Raw genomic sequence first — 21,409 nt, forward strand, 5'->3', positions numbered from 1 at the left:
TCTTATATTTTCAGTTCTGCCTCTGAAGTCCATACAAGGAACATCAAATTCTCTTCTTCCTGGCAGAAAGCAGGGGATGAGGAAAGGGATGGGTGGTAGCTGTCAGGAGCCCCCTCAAGGAAAAATGAACTCTCTTTTTGAGTAGGCTGGCTCAGAGACAGCCAACAATTCCAGCCAAAGGGGAAGGAGAGGCAGGAGAAATGTATTTGTAACCAAAAGCACCAAGAAATAGGACTTCCTGTTCTGAGCTCCACCTCTTTCTCTAGGAAGCCATGTCACTGATACTTCTCATGTCACATATGACATCCTTTACCTACAGCCAGCTCCAGAGACACTGAGCCCACGCTGGTCAGGAAGCCACAAGTCAGTCGGCAGTCTGTGTTGAGGTGTGGTAGTACTTTTCAGTCTGACTGTCTTTGAGTAGGTCGGTGTCTGTCTCTCCAACAAGACCACAGACTCTTTCAGGGTAAAGGATTGTGTACCTGGCACGTAGCTGATACTCCATAAATATTATCTGCCTTGTACACTTCCAAGAAGAGCTACCTATTCTCCTGAGAATCCATAAAAAATGTAAGATAGCTAACATTTAGGATAATAACACTGCAGGTTTGTCTTAATTTTTTTTCTCTGCAAAGTACACATTAACTCATTCAATTTTGACAAGAAACCTACACATAGTCAGCATTATCTGCCATGGTCTGAATGCTTGTTTCCCACCCTGTCCCACTGATGTGTTGAAACCTAATCCCCAATGTGATGGTATTAAGAGGTGGGGCCTTAAGATCATGAGGAAAGAGCCCTCATGGACGTGGTTAGTGGCCTAATGGAAGAGGCTCAAAGGAACTTGATTGTCCTTTCTCCCATATGAGGAACAGTAAGAAGACACCACCACCTGTGAAATAGACCAGACACCAAACCTGTGGCTGCCTTGATCTCAGACTCCCTGGCCTCCAGAAGTGCAAACAATAAATTTCTGTTTTTTATCTTACCTTAGGCATGTCCCTTTAAGAAATGAGAAAGCTGATATTCAGAGAAGGTAAGAAATTTCCCAAGATTGTTTATCTAGGAAGTGGGCTGGTAAAAACTTGAACTCAGATCTCCAATCTCCAAAACCTGGAGCCACTCTTTTTCAAACTATATTACTTGACAGTTTTACACCTAGTTTTCCTAGTAATGTTGCCGATGGCCATAGCTGATGCAAAAAACAGGGTAACCAGGTAACCATTTAGAGTGAGCAGGGGAGCTCTGGAAAGACAGGTGGTGGAAGGTGTGGCAGGATCAGCCACCTGTCTGTCCCTGCCACGTCACCGTTTCACCACTTTCTGCTCTTGATTCTGCCTTCCTTCCTCCTTTTCCATCTTAGAGGTCATGTTCCATTAAAACCAAGAAAAATACAGATAGAAGAGAAAGGAGTCATTGTCTTGCCTGACAGAAGACCTGAGTGTGGAAAATAAAGCCATGGGAAATTTTTTTTTTTTTTTTTGCAAAGTGGCATTTGGGGACATTCGAGATTCCCTCCACCATCTGGTCCAAAACAATCCTTTCCATCTATTTTCCCCTATTACTATGTGGAAAATGCATTTTTCTCCAAGGTTAAGTCATAATATCAGGTCATAAGGTCAACCTCTCCCAGATGCAGTTGTTGCCCTGAAAATCTTTTCAGTTTCCCCTAAGTGCAGGACATGCTCTCACCACAAGGCCTGGGAACCATAACCCACAGTGGTTTCCTATCTGCTCTCTCAGGCTCACTCCAGAACATATGGTCATCGCACTCTGTTCCTTGCCCTCTACTTTCTACTGAGATCGTAGATATGATTTAATACATGCATAATGCACATGTTTTCCCCCAAATGTGCTTAAGTGTTCCACTACCATGCCCTTGGCATCTGGTTTCCTTGATCTGGAATGTTCTTTATATCTTCCCATGTCCTGATTGATGCTACTTCTTTAGGAAGTCATTCATGACCAACACCTCCACTGTCTGCATCCACTAACAGCTGGCAATTTATCTGGACTTCTCCTGCACAGAATTAGTCCTTTTTCAGGATATGAGCAGTCATCACCATACATAGAGTTCATTATGTCATAATCATATGTGACTTCCTGGTAGACTATACACTTCCCAACACCAGAGTCCATGTCTTCTCATCTTCACATCCCAAGGGACTATCACAGTTCCTGGCCCATACTTATTTAATAAACGGATAGTTATAAACACTAACTTCTGTTTGGAGGGCTTCTTATTTATTAAACACAATCAACTGCACCAGATATCAACACACTGGCATCCCATCAGAAGTAAAGTATTTCCATTACTCCAGGAATGTAGCACTGGCCAAAGGTAAAGGTTAGGGTACATAAACCAGGGACCTAAAAACATTTAAAACCACAACTGTGGGGAATTCCCTATTACCGTAGGAAGGGAGAGTGATCTTAAAAGAAACCATTTCCTGCCCCGCCTCAGCACCTAGTTTTTCATGAGGGGGCCTAGAGAGAATAGGAGGAAGAAGGAAAAAGAATTGGGGTGGAGGGGAAGCCATGTTTATCTAAGTCACCAATATTTTCCAGGTTCTTAATGTTTATCTGGAAGCAAGACTTGCTAAACTCCTAAGACCCTATTTCACTTTTATGATTTCTTCTCTGGTTTACCAACAGATAATTCTGGGATGATTTTTCTAATACCCATAGCCCAGTTGACTTTCCACAATTCCTCTTTGTGATAACGGAACTTATTCAGAAGATTCATGTGAGCCCACAATCAAATGAAAGTTACTGTCCACAACAATATGTTCTGCTTCCCAGGCAGCCCCTCTTCTGCTATTTCCTGACGCTTTTACAGACTTCACACCCAGCCATCAATCACAAGAGTGCTGACTTATTTTCCTTGTGGGTTATAACCACAAGGCCCCTGTAAGAGCCGGCTCTGCACAGGCTGGCTGGACTGAGGACTGGAACTAGAGCTGGCTTGTGGGGGAGGACAAAAGACATAGCCCTAAAGCCCCGGGGCCCTTGGAAAGTGCAGCTTACTAACTTTAATACTGTGTCCTCCCTCAAGCCTCTCTCAAGGGTCCAAGGAAACAGTCCACAAACCTACTGCTTCCTAAAGCCATCACCTGTTTCCTTCCAATGCTAGGTTTGATTTCAGAATAGACAGGGCTTCCAAGGAGAAAGAGCAGGTGTATGCTTAATTGGGGCTTGGGGAGCAGGGAGAGAGCATCTGCCACTATCATCCCAAGCAGGAAGGCAGATGGATTGTATGTCTATCCTGAGTTCAGCTTGACTACATCACAAATTCAGTTTTCTGTAATCCACAGTTACCCCATGGAATAGATATTGTTATTCACATTTTACAGAACAGGGAAACTGAAGTTCAGATAGAAGAAATCCATTACTCAATAGTACATACTTAATAAATATGGCATCGCAGATTAATAAAGCGATGTTTGATTCCAAAATCCATGCTATTTCTGTCATGCCAAATTACTGCCTCCTCCAGGAAGTCTCCATATGAATGGGCAGGAGGCTGAACAGCTATAACCATAGCACACAGCAAATGGGACAAAGACTGTCCCCACCCTTCTGACTCTGTACTCCACACTGAACTGCCAATCTCCCCTGGTAGGGACTGCCTAGCATCCACATATCCTGGTCTCTAAGTTACCCATCAATTTCCACCTGAAGAGGAAAACAACAATCACCAAAGAGATGTAGGCTTCTGGGGCGAGACTTCCTCTTAAGCCACAGCTCTCACTGTAGAACCTGCCACTGTTTTACTTTTAGTCTCCTTCCTGCCCTAATTTGTGCTCAAAACCATAAGTCAGGGTAGATCTTTCTAAAGTGTGAGCCTGGGCATCATGCTCCTCTGGACAAAACTTCTGTGGCACCCACTGTTCTCAAGATAAACTCCCTCTGCCCACTTAGAGGTGGAATGTTCTTCATACCCTGCCCCACCTGGCCTGTTGCCCAGTAGCATCTCCCATCACTCTATTATTCAGTCATTTCAATATTTTTTATTCATGCCTGGAATTCTCTTTCCTTCTCTCCTAGCCTGGAGACAGCCTCTGCTCTCATGAAGGACCAACTCCTGACTGTGGTCTCTTCTGAGAAGACCACCCTCACCAATAGTCCCTTAGCACTTTGTACTCACACCCTCATCTCCACTGAGCACTCAACACCCTCCCTCACATGCATGAGTCTTGTGTTCTGTCTCTTCCAGGGATGTGTACTATCAACTTGAAAAGTAATGGCAGGTGTCACAGCACCTAGGTAAGTGACATACATCGATTAACTAGACCTAAGACCCATCTCCATGGAGATGTGGCAATGGTCTGGTTTTGCTGGAAGAAATCTGAGGCTGGATCTAATTTTTGTTTTTTGTCTTCTTAAAATGAACTAAATTCCACAGTTTGTGGTATTGAATGTCTAACTGTCCTAGGAAGAGCTGAATGGTTCTAAAATCGAGTTGAAGAGCTTTGAGGCAAAGGAAGCCTTTGAACCAGTTTCATTAACAATCTTGCTGGAATAAAACACTTGGGCCTTAAATGTGCTTGTTTTCTTTAGGTGCTGTGGCATGCTATTGGAAAGTCCTCTAGATGGAATCCATACACTCTTGAGACTGCCTTTGTTTTTGTTTCATATGTAGAAGTCGGTAGCAGCCCCATCAAAAGAAGTGAGTGTCTCATCCAGAACCAAAACTCAAGAGGAAATTGAGCTCCCTTTGGAATGAACATGCTAGTGCCTCATTTCTAACTGCAGCATGTGCCATTTACTTTACTTTGCCTTTAAGATTGGGTCAAACGATGCACCAGCCCAGCCTCCGAAGGCATACAACGCATCTCACTTTAGCTCAAAGGAGAGACCCCAATATGGTGTGTGTAACCAATGCCTGGGTAAACCAATGCACATCTCTGATGCATCTAAAACAGGATGTGCTCAGGCCTTTGGAAACTCACCACCTGCCTGAAAAACATTTCCTCCAGCCAAGAGCATACCAGGTTTGATCTTCACCCTTAGTTCACAGACTAGCCTGTGTTGGGTCTGACCAAAAGGACAGAGATGAGACCTGGACCTGGCTAGTCCTTTCCGGACCACATTGTCCCTGGCTATCACTGCCTCACCAGGCCCCAGTCTGACTGAAAATGATGAGAGCTAACGGAAAACTCTGTAAGTGTGGAGGGGAAGGGGTGTTGGGGCTGGGCCATGTAGCCACAGGCAGATGGTTGGTATCTCCTCTCCCATCCAAAATCCCCACTTCTTTATCTTCCTAAAGATAGAAAGGGAGACAGAAATCTAGAAGGAGAGTAGCATTTATTTATGCTTCTAGTTCTTGAGTTTTAAAAACTGTTGAGCTATTTTTGCTTTTGACAAATATCCATTTTCCTCAGTCCTTTCCCAACAAAGTTAATGTCAAGTTGTCATTTATATATCTGCAGTTCTTTGATTTTACTTTGGCTTACTGGGGAGAGAAGACTTGCAACCTCTGCCCCACAGGGATGGGCTAGTTAAGCTAATCTTCCTTGGAAACCTTTGTAAAAACAACTCTTGAAGCAGCTAGTCCAATGGTCAACAGAGCTCTGCTAGAAAGGCTGATTTTCATACAGTGGGTTTGTTGACAGTGGTAACTACCAATAAGCTAGAAATCCCCTTTCCTAGAAGCACATGACAGCAAGCTGAAGACACACTTCCTTGTTTAAACTAGACTAACCATCACAGGTTTCACTGAAGTGGGTCATTTTTACAATGTTCTTATGTGTGTGCCATGGCCAAGGCCAGAATCCACCTGGATCACTTTGGGATTCAGCAAGGTCAGGCTTACCTGTGATCATGCTCAGTGCTGACAGGCAGGCTAAGGCTTGGATATCAAGGTTCAGGCTCTGCAAATTTAAGGAAAAGTCTTTAATGGAGTCGAGCCACTCCCCAAATCCACGAAGGCACTGAAGTCGGTGCAGGACAAGTCCATTGCAGAACACAAACTTATCTTCAGCAGTGTTTGACCTGGGGGGGGGGGCGGATGAGAGGAGACACATGAAACAGGTCTGTTGGGTCTGGCCAATGTGATAACATGATAACAGGCAGACAGCCAAGGGGCAGTGTTCAGAACCTCAAGGGTACTGTAAAGTATGCTGAGGCACCTCCAGGGAACAAGACTATGTACCCAGGGGGTAAACAACTGGTAATGCCTGTCTGTGCTAACTTATGGGGGAGCGTCAGCCCCAGGCAAGATAGTTTCATGACACCTGTCTTATTCCTCCATTCAGTTGCTGGCTTGCTCTTGGACAGGATATGGAGTAGCAGACAATCATGGACTACATAGGTGAAGCCCAGTGACTGGTCCCATGGAGCTCCTGAATTGGGCTTGTCCCTTATTTTCTTAAACGCCAAAACAGATAAGACCTGAGGCTAGACACTGTAATTCCATTGTGCAGATTGTAAAAGCATCAAGTCCTACCAAGCACCAGAAGTCAATCACAAACTAAAAACTGAACTAACTGAAAATTTGTATTTCCTTCTCTCTTTGAACAGTGGGGCTGCAGAGGGCTATTTATGTGGCTTGGTAGTAAAGTGCTTGTCTATCATGCATGAGGCCCGGGGTTTGATCCCCAGCACCCGCCCCCCAAATTAGAAAATGATTATTTCCATAATCATCATAATCATTCCATTCATCTCTTAAGAAAGGTGCTCTGGAACCTCTAGTTGGACATGATAGCTTAGCAGTGTGACCTTGGACATTCCTTAAATCTCTCTGGGACTTCCTTTCCCTTATCCATAAAACAGGAATTCAAATTGCTAACTCCTAAGGTATTCGAGGGAATTACATAAAATAAAGGATTGGAAAGCCCAGGCACTGTGCCTTTAGTACACAGGAGGATGCAAAAATATTAGTGGTAACTAATTCTAAATTCCACGTGGTCCTTAATTTAATCTTAGTTTAACTTTATAATATCTTACTACACATTTATCTATGTTGGCCTGTCACATTCACAAGCCAACATGTTTTTTGGATGAATAGCTTTATTCATTCCTTCACTCAGCAAGTATTTACTGAGCACCAAGTATGAACCATTACTAGAGTCAGGCACTGGAGAAAACTTGGTGAATGAATAGGACAGATATGGTGCCTGCCTGAGTGGAGCTTACTGTCTACTCTGCTGTGCACATATTAGATGACAGTCACAGTGCTGCTGGGCTCTGGCATGCACTGAATTGGCTGTACATTAAGCTAATTACCGACACTATAATTGTAACTTCACCTTTCCTCTTCCCCTGATCCTGCCACACAAAGCACATAGGACAGAATGATTCAATCTTAGAGTTTAAACATGGGCCTATGACTGCGGGAATCCAAATGAACAGAGCACAGGTTAAACACGCAGGTGCTGGATTTCTTCCTATATGATTTAGTGAAATGTTGGTATCATCTCCTAAGAATAGGAAGATGGAAATAAGCATGCGTGAATAAAAACAGTAATAAAGTTTTTTTTTAAAAAAGAGCTAACTGTGGGATATATGAGAGGAGCTTAGAGAGATCTGAAGCCTTTTGAAAAATCACTTCCTCTTGTGTTTGGTGTTACTGAGCATGAGAGGCTGGACCAAATCTTTTGATGGGGTGTATGTGTGGTGGTGGTGGGGGGTGCTGTTCTTTTGGAGTAAAAGCTGGGGGTTGTGAAGCTGTGGAACTCTTTAGAGCCCCATCAAATATATAGAACAATAACTTGCAATAGAAACTTATGAGGTAAACACAGTGTACCCAAGCAAATACTTACTCCCAGGAAATACCGTATCCACCATGAGAATCTTCCTAGAACCATAGAATATTGAGGCTGTTAGGGACTTCAGACATCAGCACATTCATCCTCCTTATTTTACAAAGGAGGAAGCTGGATTTCCAGTAAGGCAATAACCTGCTCAGGCTCTCACAGCAAACACATGTTAGAATTGGGACTAGAACCCAGAAGTCCTGGTTGCCTCCTCAGTGTTCCTTCCGCTACCTACTGCTAGTGTTTCTAATACCTGATCATATTTCCTATTTGCTCCTTGAGCAAACTTTTCACCAATTATTTGGTTGCAAGCAAAGAAGTTTGAAGTCTTTTTCAAAGGAAGAAATAGACTGAAGGAAAATGAAATCATAGTAATTACCTGATGGAAAGTCTGAGAACAAACAGCTCCAAAAAGGCTGATTCTATAAGTAATGTCTGATCTTCTTTGGGGAGATCAGTAAATCCTGGAATCTTTTCTGCCCAGCTTCTGGATACGTCAATGGAGGCTGTCAGAAGGTTGTAGAACTGTTGCACGTGCTCAGCATCTGTGCCTGCAGTGGCCTGGTCAGTGGGACAGTACTAAAATGCAAATCACAGAGAGCAGCGTCATCCCGATTCCTTGGTAATAATACCACCATTTACAAATTGGCTCTTCCCAGTCTATCAATGCCTCAATCTTTACATTTATTTTAAGGTTCCAAGGTTTATAAAATCCTTTTGCATTCACAGTCTCATCTGATTCTCACAATGGCCCCGTGATATCAAAAAGTGAATTCATTATTATTACTCAATAGACAAGGAAAATGGTATATGTCCCTTTAGTTTCCAGTCTTAACTTGTCCTGCAAACATCTGGGGAGCTTAAAAAAGAAAAAAGAAACACTTGATCCCCAGAGATTCTATCCCCAGAGATTCTAATTTAATTGGTCTGGGGTAAGGTCTGGCCATCAAGAATTTTAAAAGCTCTCCAGATGATTCCAAAGAGCAGCCCACATTGAGAACCACTGCCCTAAGGGTTTGGGTCTGCATGGACCTCCAGGGTCTAGCGATTCTGGGATAGTACAGTGGTTTCCCAACAAGAGGCCATGTTAACCCAGCAGCTCTGGATGATGTTCTGGACCAACAGCATTAGCAACACCTGGGAATTTGCTAGAAATAAATCTCTGGCCCCAACCCAGACCTACCTAACCAGAAACTCTGGGGGCCGGCCCAGCAGACTGGTTTCTTCAAGACCTTCAGGCAATTCTCATGTACACTGAAGTTTGAGAATCATGGATTTAACCAATAGGAGAAAGAAACAATTTTTTTGCTTCCTTCAATGGATTTCTGTGAGACAAAAGAAACTAAGAAGTATGTGTGTGTGCACGTGTGCATGTGCGTGTATGTGTGTGTGTGTGTGTGTGTGTGTGATTAGGGGGTGAAGTGTGACCTTGGCAGAGCTTAGGCAACTGTGTGCCTTCAGACACAGGACTTGTGGCTACTTAATGAAATGAAACAAAATTTAAAATTCTGTTCTTCCTCATCATACTAGCCACATTTCAAGGGCTAAATAGCCAAATAAGGAACAGAATGTTTCTATCACTACAGAAAATCTACTGGGCAGTACTGATCTAGAAAGCTTCAAAAGGGAAGAAGAACCGTATAGCAGGAATGAAGTCTCTACCTAGCTCTTGGATTTTCTGGTAGAAGGACCAGTTTGCTTGAATCATGGAGGAAAAATTTTTCTGCTTTGGGCAGGAAGATTGATACAGCAAGATAATACTCAACGAACAGCAAACAACACAGATTCAAGAGATATGCAGAAGCACACATGTAAATATGTGTGCCTTCACATTAACATGGCTCAGTAAGATTTTGCATCCCTTCTCTCCATTGATCCTCAGGGGCAAGGATTTTAATCCTTATTTTACAGAGGAGCAAACTGAGACTCAGAAACTTTCCCAAGTCACATAAGTGGCAAGCCAGGACTTAAACTGGCTCTGGGACTTCAAGTCCTTCACTTCCTGCCTGATGTTACTAGTTGGTAGTTACTGAGATCTTTAAAAAGCTTCTAGCTTTACAATAATTAGAGCTCTTCAGGTAGGTATTTATTGGCCCCATACTTCTGTCAGCAGCACAGTGGCTGGCACATAACCACCCCTCAATAAATAGTTGTCAAATATTTGTTTTTTCAATGAAAGAATAGTCAGGGGAGTGCCTAGATTAGCTGCCATACCCAAGCTGATTGGAAGAGAAAACAGTCACTAAGCAGGAAGGTTTTGACTTTAGAGCTACCTAGGTATGAGGACTTACTAGGACCTACTTAATTTGGTCTTTTAATTTTTATTTTATTTTTTAAATTTTTTTAGTTGTTGATAGATCTTTATTTTATTTACATATACATGGTGCTGAGAATCGAACCCAGTGCCTCACACATGCCAGGCAAGTGCACTATGGCCGAGCTCCAGCCCCAGCCCCTGATTTGGTCTTTTTAAATTTGCTTTTTTTCCAAGAAGCATCAAGACATAACTGGAGAAACATCAGACTTAGAGCCTAGGAACTTTATATCAGTTTTGTCCTGGCCCCTAGTTTGTAGAAAAAAAAATGTAGCTCTATTTCACTTTTCTGAGCCCCAGTTTTCTGTTCTGTAGAATAGGGATAATAATACCATTTTAAAAATTTTGTTGTGATGATTAAATGTGATAATATATGGAAAGGGGCTGACATGTAGAACAAGTGTAAAGAACGATGGTGGTGATGGTATGGGTATAGGTTGTGATAGCTGAAACTGTCACCATTCCTCAGCTTCCTTATTTATTGAATGGGAGGATAGGCTAAAGTGTGAGTTTTCTCATTTTCACTCTATTTTTCTAAGATCCTATAATCAGGTCCAGTTTAAAGCTCTGGCTCCTTTGTTTCAACAATCTCACAAAGTGTCTGGGATTCTATGAAATCATGAATATTGTGTGATGCTCTGGACCATGGGACTAAAGTCCAGGAAGAAGTATGACCTTCCCAAGGGCATTCGAGGATGTTGCATGGCCCCCTTATCACAGGCATTTCCTACCACTGCCTTTCAGCACACACACCCTAACTAGGGGAGAAAAGAGGGATTTTTCTTTACTTTCTCCTGTGAATCTAATACTGTATACTTTCCAAAGGCAGGATAAAATTCAGGGGAGGTCCCCCTTTAAAAAGTTGATAGCACTCCATGAGAAGCCTCCTAATGAGTGGTAGTACGAAGAAGAGGATAGTATGTTGGACCCAGTAGCTGGTCCTCTGGGCTGTGGCACTGACCTGCTGTGTAACTCTAAACAAATCCCTTAACTTCTCTGGCTCTATTTCTGTCTCTGAAATAGGAATCAACTGGATTAGCTAATCACTAAGATTTCTTCTGAGTCTTGCATTCAAAGATTATAAATATTGCTAAAAATCACAACAGATACGGTGTTATTGCCTAGAATTTGACACCAATTCAGCATTATTTGTTTTTAACTAGTGGGTTAAATGGAGAGAAGAAGACTAAAGGATGTAAACTCTCCCCTGGAGATGGGATCTAACAGCCCCCTCTTGCATTGACTTCCCTGAACCGTGGCTCCCGACTCAACAGTCACTCAGCTTCCAATATTTGTTCAGAACCCACCAGAGCGCGCGTAGCTTTCACCTGGGGTCCTCTGCAGGCCCCTGTCCCTGCTGAGCTCACATTTCACGCCTCCTGCACTCAGGGAAGAGCAGTCTCTGCCTGCCCTGTGTGTGTACTTTTCTCTGATGGAGCCCAGCAAGGAGGAAAGCCAGCAGGTCTGGCCTGTCAGTCTCTAGCCAGGCCCTCTGGGCTTCACCTGCAGTGATTCTGGTCCAAGTCCCAGAATTCTGGAGCCAAACTGGATTCAGCCTGAGCCACCAGTATCTTGGGGGTGACTGGAGGGTCAGTATCCAATGCTGGGGGAAAAGAAAAATCATCTCCTCTACTGAACATAAGATTTAAAAAACAGAACAAAACATGCCAGATTCTTTGCCTGCCTTAGCAGTTTAGACTTGGAGTTGGAAGAACCAGATTCCCCAGTCCTGCTTCTGAGCTCTCTTACAGAGCTTTGACTCTGGGCAAGGTAAGTTTAGGTTCACTGAAGAAAATCTAGGAATGGATGTTTACTGATCTTGCCAATCAAATCCAGGCCGGATACAGAAGAATTTCTTAAATAAAATTTTCTTGTTTATACTAATTTTTAATTCCAGCATACGAGAATAGTTGAGCCATCATAATCTGTCTTTACCACTAGTCAAAGATGTAGCATTATGTCTAATGACAGCCAGTGCCAAATGGAGATTTCTCTGAAGCAACTAGAATGAGAATCCAGAGCCACAAACAATAGCATGGGTATTATTTAAATGAAAATGCATCTGTACATTTCATGCAATAATAACCCAACTGTATAAGTTAGATTTCAGCAACAGCCTAGGCCAAAAAATAAGTTATTTGAAAGGAGACTATCAACCAATGCCTAAAAAAAAAAAAAAGTGATGAGATGCTTTAATAGTTTAGTAGGATCAAATATTTATCTCATTTTCAGTTTTAGCTAGATATATAAAATATCCTAAGGATGCATTTCTCTCTCCTTAGTATGTTATTTTTCTCTGGGTCTTTATATCTCTAAAAATTTTAGACATGAACATTCTATGAGTCAAGCAATGTATTCTTAGGTTCTTACACTTTAAACAGTGATGTTTTAAAATTGGCAATGAATGTATTTCCCCACAAATTTCTTCTTTTCTTATCTAACTGCCTGCCCTCCTCCCCTGCAAAAAGCCAAAGCCCATAAAACTCCCCTCCCCCGATGAATGACTCCACTGGAGTTCCAAATTTACCTTCTTTCTCTTTCTCAGGCATGAGAGCTTTCTGAGGGCAGGAGCTTTGTCTTGTCCAACAATCAATGTGTTACTACCCTAGCACAGTGCCTGACATCTGACAGCCATTCAATAAATGTGTTAAAAAAATTAATGTCTTTCTGGAAAATCTGTATCTGTATTGTTCAATCTTTCTGAACCTGAGGAAAAACTGGGAAAGTACAGGTCAAATTGATTGTCATTATTAAGACATTGGTGGCTCTCAAACCTTAATGTGCCAAACAACCAGTTGAGGCTCTTGTTAAAATATAAATTCCTGCCTGCATCCCTCTTCCCTCAATTCGGATTCAGAGGGTCTGGGTGTGGCTTGGGATTCCGCATTTTAATGCAAACACTGGAGTTTTTCTGGGTATCACTGCTCAGGGAAATCCTGAGCTGCACTCAAGAACCGAACTGTAGAACTGTAGCAGGTGTGATGGTTAGAGGGTCAGGGAGAGAAGGCTGGAAGGGATCACAGGAGTGCAGTTAGCCTAATCTCTCCACCATTCAGATGAGGAAACTGAGGCCCTTGGAGGGATAGGAACTGGCCTGAAATCATCTAGTGAATTAATCGTTGGCAGTTTGAGAGTGTCTTCTGTGAAGATTCATGAAACCACTCTTTTTCGGTCTTCTTCATGCTGCCTTCTCCATAGGTTTAATATGTGCTAGCTGCGCTGCCTCTTACAGACTATTCTGTGAACACTTAAATGCCATTTGCTGATGCCTCGTTTTGTCTGGGCAGCACCTCTTGTATTTGCAGTCTGTTACTGCACTAAATGGCATTGATTACCAGAAAACATCCTAGTGTGCTGAAAATACTTGGAATGACCAACTAATGAGGACATTAAGTATATTTTCTCATTAGTAATTATGCAGGCACTGAAGCCAAGCCCAGTGTCTATATATACTTGTATTGCTAAATTAAAAGCAACTGTGGGGCAGAGAATAGCAGCAGTTCGAGAAGAAACAAATCAAACGTGACATGTTTTGACTGCACTGATGTACAATGATCTGAGCTCATTTTTGAGGGAGAGAAGTTTGGCCCAAAGGAGAAGTGAAGGTCCCAGAGCCAGGAATGCGTCACAGGGCTCAGGAGCTCTTGTTCTGGCCTCTTGAAGCATTCATTCCCTCTGTGACTTGGAACAAAACCCTTCCCTTTCCCACAAATGGAGAAAACTGCTCAATTTCTACCTTCCAGGCACATATGCTGTTACATGGAGATTAAAACATACCACGGCTGGCAAGCAGCCCCTTTCTCTACTGACCTGATTCACTGCAAGAAGATAGCACCTTTAATAAATTGTATCGGTCAAATCAGCTCTCAGACTTGAAGCTGACAGGACAAATTCTTATTTAAAATGTAATAAATTATAGACACATATTGTTAAAATCAGTTACTGCTGAGGAGTGGGACCAGGCAGGTATAAATGAAGAGAAAACAATGTTCTTTTTTTTTTCATTGTATCCACTTCTAAATGGCTTGTTTTTTAAAAAATGAATGGGTATCTATTACTATTATTGTAAATTTATGAATATCTAATAAATTGTCTATCTTTAAAACTCTAGTAAGTTGCCATTAAATAGAAGTGGCAATGTAATGACATGGAAATACCTTGAGTGATGTGATTTGGGTCTTAGCCTAGTTCTGCCCTGACCCTAGGCAAGTGAGTTTACCCCTTTAAGTCTTAACTTCTCTGAAAATGTGGGGGCTGGATTAGATGATCTCAAGGTCACCTCCAGGTCTGTGAATTTGCAAATATAAAACTTTAAGGGAAAGGTTATGAAAGTTGAATTTCATTGAATGACAGACTTAAACTACTGAAACCATACATTTTGCCACAGAGGGGTTTAAGTAGAAATTATATAAGAATATATGCTATGGTGCCTGGTTCAAAGTAGGCAGTCAACAAATTCATTTTGTTTCATTCATTTCATGTACTAAGGTTTTGATAGAGAAAAAAAGCAAGTTTAATTTTAATTAATATCAAGTTATTTAGCCATATGTATTCTTGTATGTATATGTATATGTAACCACTTGTATTTAGGGATGCTAAAGGAAATCTCAGAATCTTAAAAAAATAATAAAGAGTTGGAAAGGACTTAATATGTCATCTAAAATAACCATACTTCTGGTGCTGCTGATCTCACACTTTGAGAGCAACTGCTTTGACCTCAGAGTGAGCTGGAAGAGGTCCCCTTCCTTCTCTATTCAGCTCTTCCTGTGGGAGCTGTAGTCCTTTTTTGCCACAGAGGAAAAGAGTGGCCTCATTCCACCAAATCTTCCTTTCTCTCTCTCTAGTTCCATTTCCTACAACCATCTCTTACAAGTTCCCAGAAACAGCATCCACATTCTTCTTAAAACCCAGCCTGGAACAATCTCAGTTTTTGAAGAGTGGTCTGACAGGACAGAGTCCGTGAGACCATACTGAATTTGGTTCTGGTCCAGTACTTATAGCACTGCAGGAGGTAATTCAGCATCCCTCTCTTTCACCACACACATACTTTGTGAGTTCATATTGAGTGTCTATGGAATAAACTCCCGAGATTCTTCTTAACATGAACCACTGACAAGCCAAGGCTCTCCCACTTTTTTTCTTAATTCTAAATGTTGAGCTTCACATTTATTTTTGTTAATTTTCTTCATGATGGCTTCAGCCCTTCCTGTTCCAACCTGTCGAGATCACTCTGAATGTTGATACTGACATCCATCATATTAGCGATCCCTCCCAGCTTTCTGTCATCTGCAAATGTGATCAGCATGCTCCTATGTCTTCATCCAAGTTTTTGACGAAAACTCACTGTATTTTTTAAAAAGTCTTTTAATTTACTTGATTTTGGTCCAATTTTTGATAATTCTGTAAAGCTATCTAAAAAAATAGGAGAACCTAAGCTATAAAGTTCAACCTGAACTCCAAAACAATGCAATTAAAATAAATATGCTTTGCAAAATTGAGCCAGGCCCCAAAGGTAGTCTCAGTGTGACCCAGACTCTGGCATGGTCAATCTGCTATTTTGGACAAAGCTAACAATTAAATTGGATAAATGTTTGTTGATGAGGATGATGACTCTAGACTAACAGACTGAATGGTGCAGAGGCAAGCAAACACACTGGATTGATTTTTCAGTGTGGAGACAGTTCCCAGCTGGGACAACTCAAAGTGCTAGGGAAGGTTTGCCACTGAATGAGTTATTAGGCCACACAGGCTGATAATTGGATAATCCGGGGCCAAAATATCACTTCTAGGGCCTAACTTCATGGGATTGACCATCAGGAGTGATGTCAAATGCCCTGGAACAATGTCAGATTGTGCGTTGTAGCCTTGGCCAAGGCAGTGCCTAGATGCTTCATTCACAAAGATGGACCACATGGGGAGGGGGAAGGGGTACTTTAGGGAGAAGTCTTCATTCCCAATACTTTGTCCAGCATCCACTGACTGAAATCAGAGAGGCAGTGAAGCTTGGTGTTAAGGAGCACAGAATTTGGGTTCACTACACTTGGCTTCTAAATTCTATCTCATATGCATGTTAGCTATGTCCTTGGGCAAATTAGTCCTTTAGCCTGTCCTAGTTTTAATTTCCTCATCTGTGCAATGGAGCTCATAATACTTACCTTAATGGTGTTACTGCACGGTACCTGACATATGTAGTGTTCTTACTCATTAATATATTCAACTAATGGCAGAGTAAAAAAGTTTGGTCAAGGAAATAACATATAAAGCTCTGTGCTAAAACTTTGACAAGTATTATCCATATTTAATTTTCATGAACAACCCCAGGAAGTAGATGTTATTGCCCTATAACACAGATGAGAAAACTGAGATATTAAAAGATTTAATCAGTTGCTCAAGGTGACCCAACTAGGAAATGATGGTGTTGGGATTTTCATCTAGGCATGCATGCTTCCAAAGCCTAGGCCCTTAACTACTGCATTATTCTGTTATACTATTATCTGAGACTTGACTTTAGTTAAGAGCTGCTACTTGTAATCAGAAGAAGAGTCCTCAGCCTTTGGTGCTAAGGATCAACTGTGCTTCTCCTAAGGAGTCTTGTGATCAGGTATAGAGAGGAGGCTTCACAGTCTAGTGAGGGTGGGGATGTGGGAGAGAGGATCACAGCAGGTACACCAATCATTTCTGTCAACACTACAACTGCAAAGGGGGGCACACAGCAAAGACACACTTGCACACTTTGCCAGACAGTTAACTGGATGACTGAAATGCTGACTAGACCTGAGGAAAGCAATCTGGTAGTAGCTGCCTATCAGATCAACCAAATGGAGACCCCTGTACTGGTCTGGCTTTTTCTGTATTTCTAAGTTTTCTTTTCATCAAGTGGAGATAATGATCCCTACAGTCCATGACTGGTTAAGGATTAAATAAGACAATATACCACAATGTCTTACATGTAGAAATTATTCAGTAATTGTGATCTTTTTCTCTTCCCTTCCCTCTTCAGCCAGACCCTGTCTTATTAGAAGTTTGCTTTTCTAAATCCTTAAAAACAAACAAACAACAACAACAAAAAACTGCCTTTCAGTAATGTTTGTACATTTTTTCAGAAAATCCTTTCTCATGGCTCTAAATTTGCAGAAATCCAACTGATGAGATTTTATTATATCTTATATGAAATAAAAATGGTGATATGTTTTGGCTGATTTAAATCACAACACCGGTAACCATTTAAGGTTTTTAAAGTGTTTCCATGATTCTTGAAACATCCCTCTGGGGTTAAATATTGTAATCATCACCACTACAGGGATGAGAGAGCTGAGAGCAGGAGCCAGGTGACACAGGCAGGAAGCAGCAGAGGTGGTGTTCCATCCCAGTCCTCCTGACACTACCTGATGTCAAGGCCAGAGCTCACTCCTCTCCATCAATGGTCTAATTCCTCTGAATAAGCAGCAGGTCAATCAATTCCAATGCAGTTGGGGAAACTGCTTAAGAATAATTTGAGACTTACCCAGAAGGTTTGACCATAATATGGAAACAAAAAGCAGAAAACAGTAGTCACTTTGTGGAGACCATGAAAAGAAATCTACAAATTGCAGTTCACCTGTGCAGATTTTCATTGGCACAACCACTAGGAACCCCACCACAATGGGTATGACAGGTGCAGCACTGTCAGGGTCATTTGTTAAGGCATTTAGAGACCTAATAACACATATTGTTTGACGCAATAGATGCACTAAATTGCAAAATAAAAGGAGAAATATAGAAAAGGTATGAAAACTGACTAGCATGGTGCCAGCACAGTCATTCAATCAACTCATACTACTAGCATCATTAATAGAGATGCTGATCATTCACTCCAAAGCAGGACATCATAAAACTTACTCTGGAATAATCAAGATCTCTGGGTGTTGAGTCTGTTAAAGCTCGGACAAGGGCATTCATCATACAGATCGGAGGAGAAGGTGGGGAGGGCTGAGAAGGTTCCTGCTGTAGTGGGCTCTTTGGTTTGGAAGGCAGCCGACCTCTCCTCCCTTTCAGACTATCTGTACGAACAACTGATGCAGAGAGAGAGACATAAAACAATCCTTAGGATTATGTTATAAAAAAATATTATATTATGATTAGGTATAAATCACAAAAAAAGGAATCAAAATGCACCATAGTTGGACAATTATTACTAGGAACAACCATTAAAAAGTGGTAAGAAGTTTGCAATAATATTCAACAATGATTTAATGTGAGTTGAAACAGGCAAGCAAAAAAAGACAGCCCATACTTACGTTCGGTAATGAATTAGCCCTGAAAGTCTCCTTCTTAAATAGAACAAAGATGCATGTACACAAGCTGTCTATTGATTTTGAGAAATTAGAATTAGTAGTCTGTGGCTATTTTTAAACATAAAATACATCATACAAATAAAATGTTGGAAGGAAAGAGATCCTAGGAAAATTTACCATCCCATCAGAATTAATAACATTTTTTTGTGATGACTGAAAATGCATATAAGCAAAGTGGATGAAAAGCATGACATTCGTACCTTCTTTAACCATTCCGACACTGAGACACTTCTGAAATCGACAGTACTGACATCGGTTTCGACGTCTCTTGTCTACTGGGCAGTTTTTATTTGCCAGGCAAACATATTTTGCATTTTTCTGCACCGTTCTCTGAGAAAATACAATACAGAGATAGTCAACTAATAGTTTCTGGAAAGAGGTAGGACCTGACAAGATGTATTTTAATTACAATGTGAAAAGCGACAGCGCAATTCGTATAATTAGATAAATTTAATTTCCTAACACGCTAGCCTGCAGGAAAAACAATTTTATTAGTGTTAGCTGCTGACAATGAAAATCATCTCGGATTGTTCTGAAGCAAGTCTCAGGAGACACCCAACTCTGAATGATAAAATCATATCTGAAATTACCAGGTCAACATATCATACCTTGGAGGATTGGATTATCTCCACTTTTAATATCCCTTTGGGAACAATTTTCCACTTTGTTCCACTCCCCTGATTATTGCTGACCTTATTAAAATAAAATCAAAATTATCTGGGATGTACTTTGTATGCTATCACTATTGTAAGTCAAATATCTCAGTAACTGGCTTTGTTACTCAATAGAGATGAAATTGTAAAAAAGCAAAATAAGGGTTTGTCTTGTTAGAACATATAGGAAATAAGGTTTTAACTCAAAAAGAAATTAGCTTATTTGGCTTAGTTTATCATTAAAGGATATATATGGTAAACTGGCCATTTTTCATTTTTTAAAGCAAAATCTTAATACTGAATACTAAAAGTCACTGACAATAAAGAAGAAAGAAAAGAAGAAAGAAAGGAAGTAAGGAAGGAAAGAAGAACAAACCAGGAGACAAATAAGAGCAAGAGAAAGATAGAAATATGAAAGTTACATATGTTCAGTGCAAATTCTCATTAACTGGTTATTTCATAAGTGACTATTGATGCAGACACCAAAACAGCTATATTATAAAAGACACATCATAAAACTTGGGCTTTGATATAAAAACAACGTATTTTTTTCAGAATCTGTAGAATTTTGAAATGACACATGTAGAAATAATTAAATATACTTTATGCTCCAAAGTAAAAAAAGAAATGCTTGTTTTTTAAATTGAAAACATTTGTGCAAATGGATACATTTCATCACTTAGGGTAAAACTGCTCAGAAATTACCTGGATCTATACAACCCCAAATACAGTAGAAAGTTGGAAATCTATTTGGGAAGTCTGGCTGCATAAAAAAAAGAAAAACTCAGATAACTTTGGCTTTGTGACCTATTTTGCATTCAAAATTCTAGGTTTCCTTTCAACCTCTCCTTTATTTTCAGTGATCCTCATCCCCATGTTTCAGTTTTCATCTTGTCACCTTTTAATTTTATCTTAGAATATGGTTTCTAAATTGCTTATAGAAGACTTAAAAAATATAACAAAGCCAACCTCTCTCAAGTTTAAGACATATTTGCTCAGTTTAAAATGCGAAATTCTGAGACACAAACACACTTTTTGAGTTTCCAGCATTTAAATTTTCAGCAGTCTGTAAGGATAGGAAACTTGTGCTTTCTGAATGAAGCTCTCTTTCATTGAACATGCAGTAATTTCTAACACTCTATTTCTTGCCATTATCCTCAAGGCAATATGCCAATTTAAGTGCCAGTGGCATTTTGCTTCAGGTATACATTTTCCCAATAACCTGAAGCCTTCCCCACATTTATGTGTGCCTGCACAGTTTAAGGACAGAGAGAGATCGTTACGGTTCAATCACTGGATTCCCATCATTAGCTGCACTTCATGTCACATTTTTAAAGAATTCAATTTAATGGTAGAAAGCCACTGGGTAAAACCTGCTCCGGTTCCCTTAATTAACAGATCCGTGGGGTTGTTCTCCCCCATCCTACCCCCACCATTTCAAGTATAGATTTGTTTTCAGGGATTGTGGAGAAAAGAGAGGCTGTTGGAAAGCACTTAATGGACATTTCTAGATTCAGAATGTATGACCACTCCCATATTTTGGTCAACTCTAAATTATTTAGGAGTGATTCTATTTGCAGACTACTCATAATTCTCTTAATTGTTTTCCATTCTTTTCTTCCATATCCTGCTTTTTCCCACTATTCTTAATGATGTACAAATTAAACCTGCTAAGGGAATGCAGTTACTTCAAAGTTGCCCTGGTTAAGAGGAGGAAAAACATGGCTAAGGTTCTGTATTTAAGACATCATAATCCTGCATACCTGTAGGGCACTTTACACATTGCAAAGTCTTTCCATAAGCATTTTCTCATGTATCTGCAGAATTCAATTAATGACACGATTACCATCTCCAAATCAAAAATAACTCTTGCTTGATGCTAAGCATTCCCATCCACAAACATGTGCATTTTTACAAATACTTTGTAGTTTTCATTTAATAATGAACTATTGTTTATGGCCTTTTAAGAATTCTAAAGTGGGGGCTGGGGATGTGGCTCAAGTGGTAGTGTGCTCGCCTGGTATGCCTGTGGCCCGGGTTCAATCCTCAGCACCACATACAAATAAAGATGTTGTGTCCGCCAAAAAAAAAAAAACTAAAAAAAAAATTAAATAAATAATAAAAAAAGAATTCTAAAGTGCTTTTGCATATACTTTTATCTCCTTGAATACTCACAGCCTTTCTCTGAGTTTTATTCATAAATAGGGAAACTAAATCCTAGAAAGAAGTGTCATGCACAATGTCATACAACTGGTAGGTGACAATTTAGAGGTCCTATTTGAGTCTTCTCACTCAGTTCCTGAACATTCCCAGATATATCCTATTGGCCTCCAAATCCAAGTTACCCAATCA

General features: G+C 40.7%; 1 protein-coding gene across 2 annotated transcripts in view; it reads right to left on the reverse strand.

Moving 5' to 3' along the window:
• NR4A3 (nuclear receptor subfamily 4 group A member 3) overlaps positions 1–21,409 on the reverse strand; it is a 36,999-nt gene that overhangs the window by 7,048 nt on the left and 8,542 nt on the right. For both annotated transcript variants that reach the window (XM_081264150.1, XM_081264149.1), the window contains 4 exons: positions 18,605–18,734; positions 17,950–18,122; positions 8,137–8,336; positions 5,816–5,994 (listed from right to left, as the gene is read on the reverse strand). In XM_081264150.1, coding sequence (XP_081120276.1) covers positions 5,816–5,994; positions 8,137–8,336; positions 17,950–18,122; positions 18,605–18,734 — 682 coding nt within the window. The remainder of the gene's footprint in view (positions 1–5,815; positions 5,995–8,136; positions 8,337–17,949; positions 18,123–18,604; positions 18,735–21,409) is intronic.

This window comes from Spermophilus citellus (genome assembly GCF_964194105.1).
Source record: "Spermophilus citellus genome assembly, chromosome: 2".
Lineage (NCBI taxonomy): Eukaryota > Metazoa > Chordata > Mammalia > Rodentia > Sciuridae > Spermophilus > Spermophilus citellus.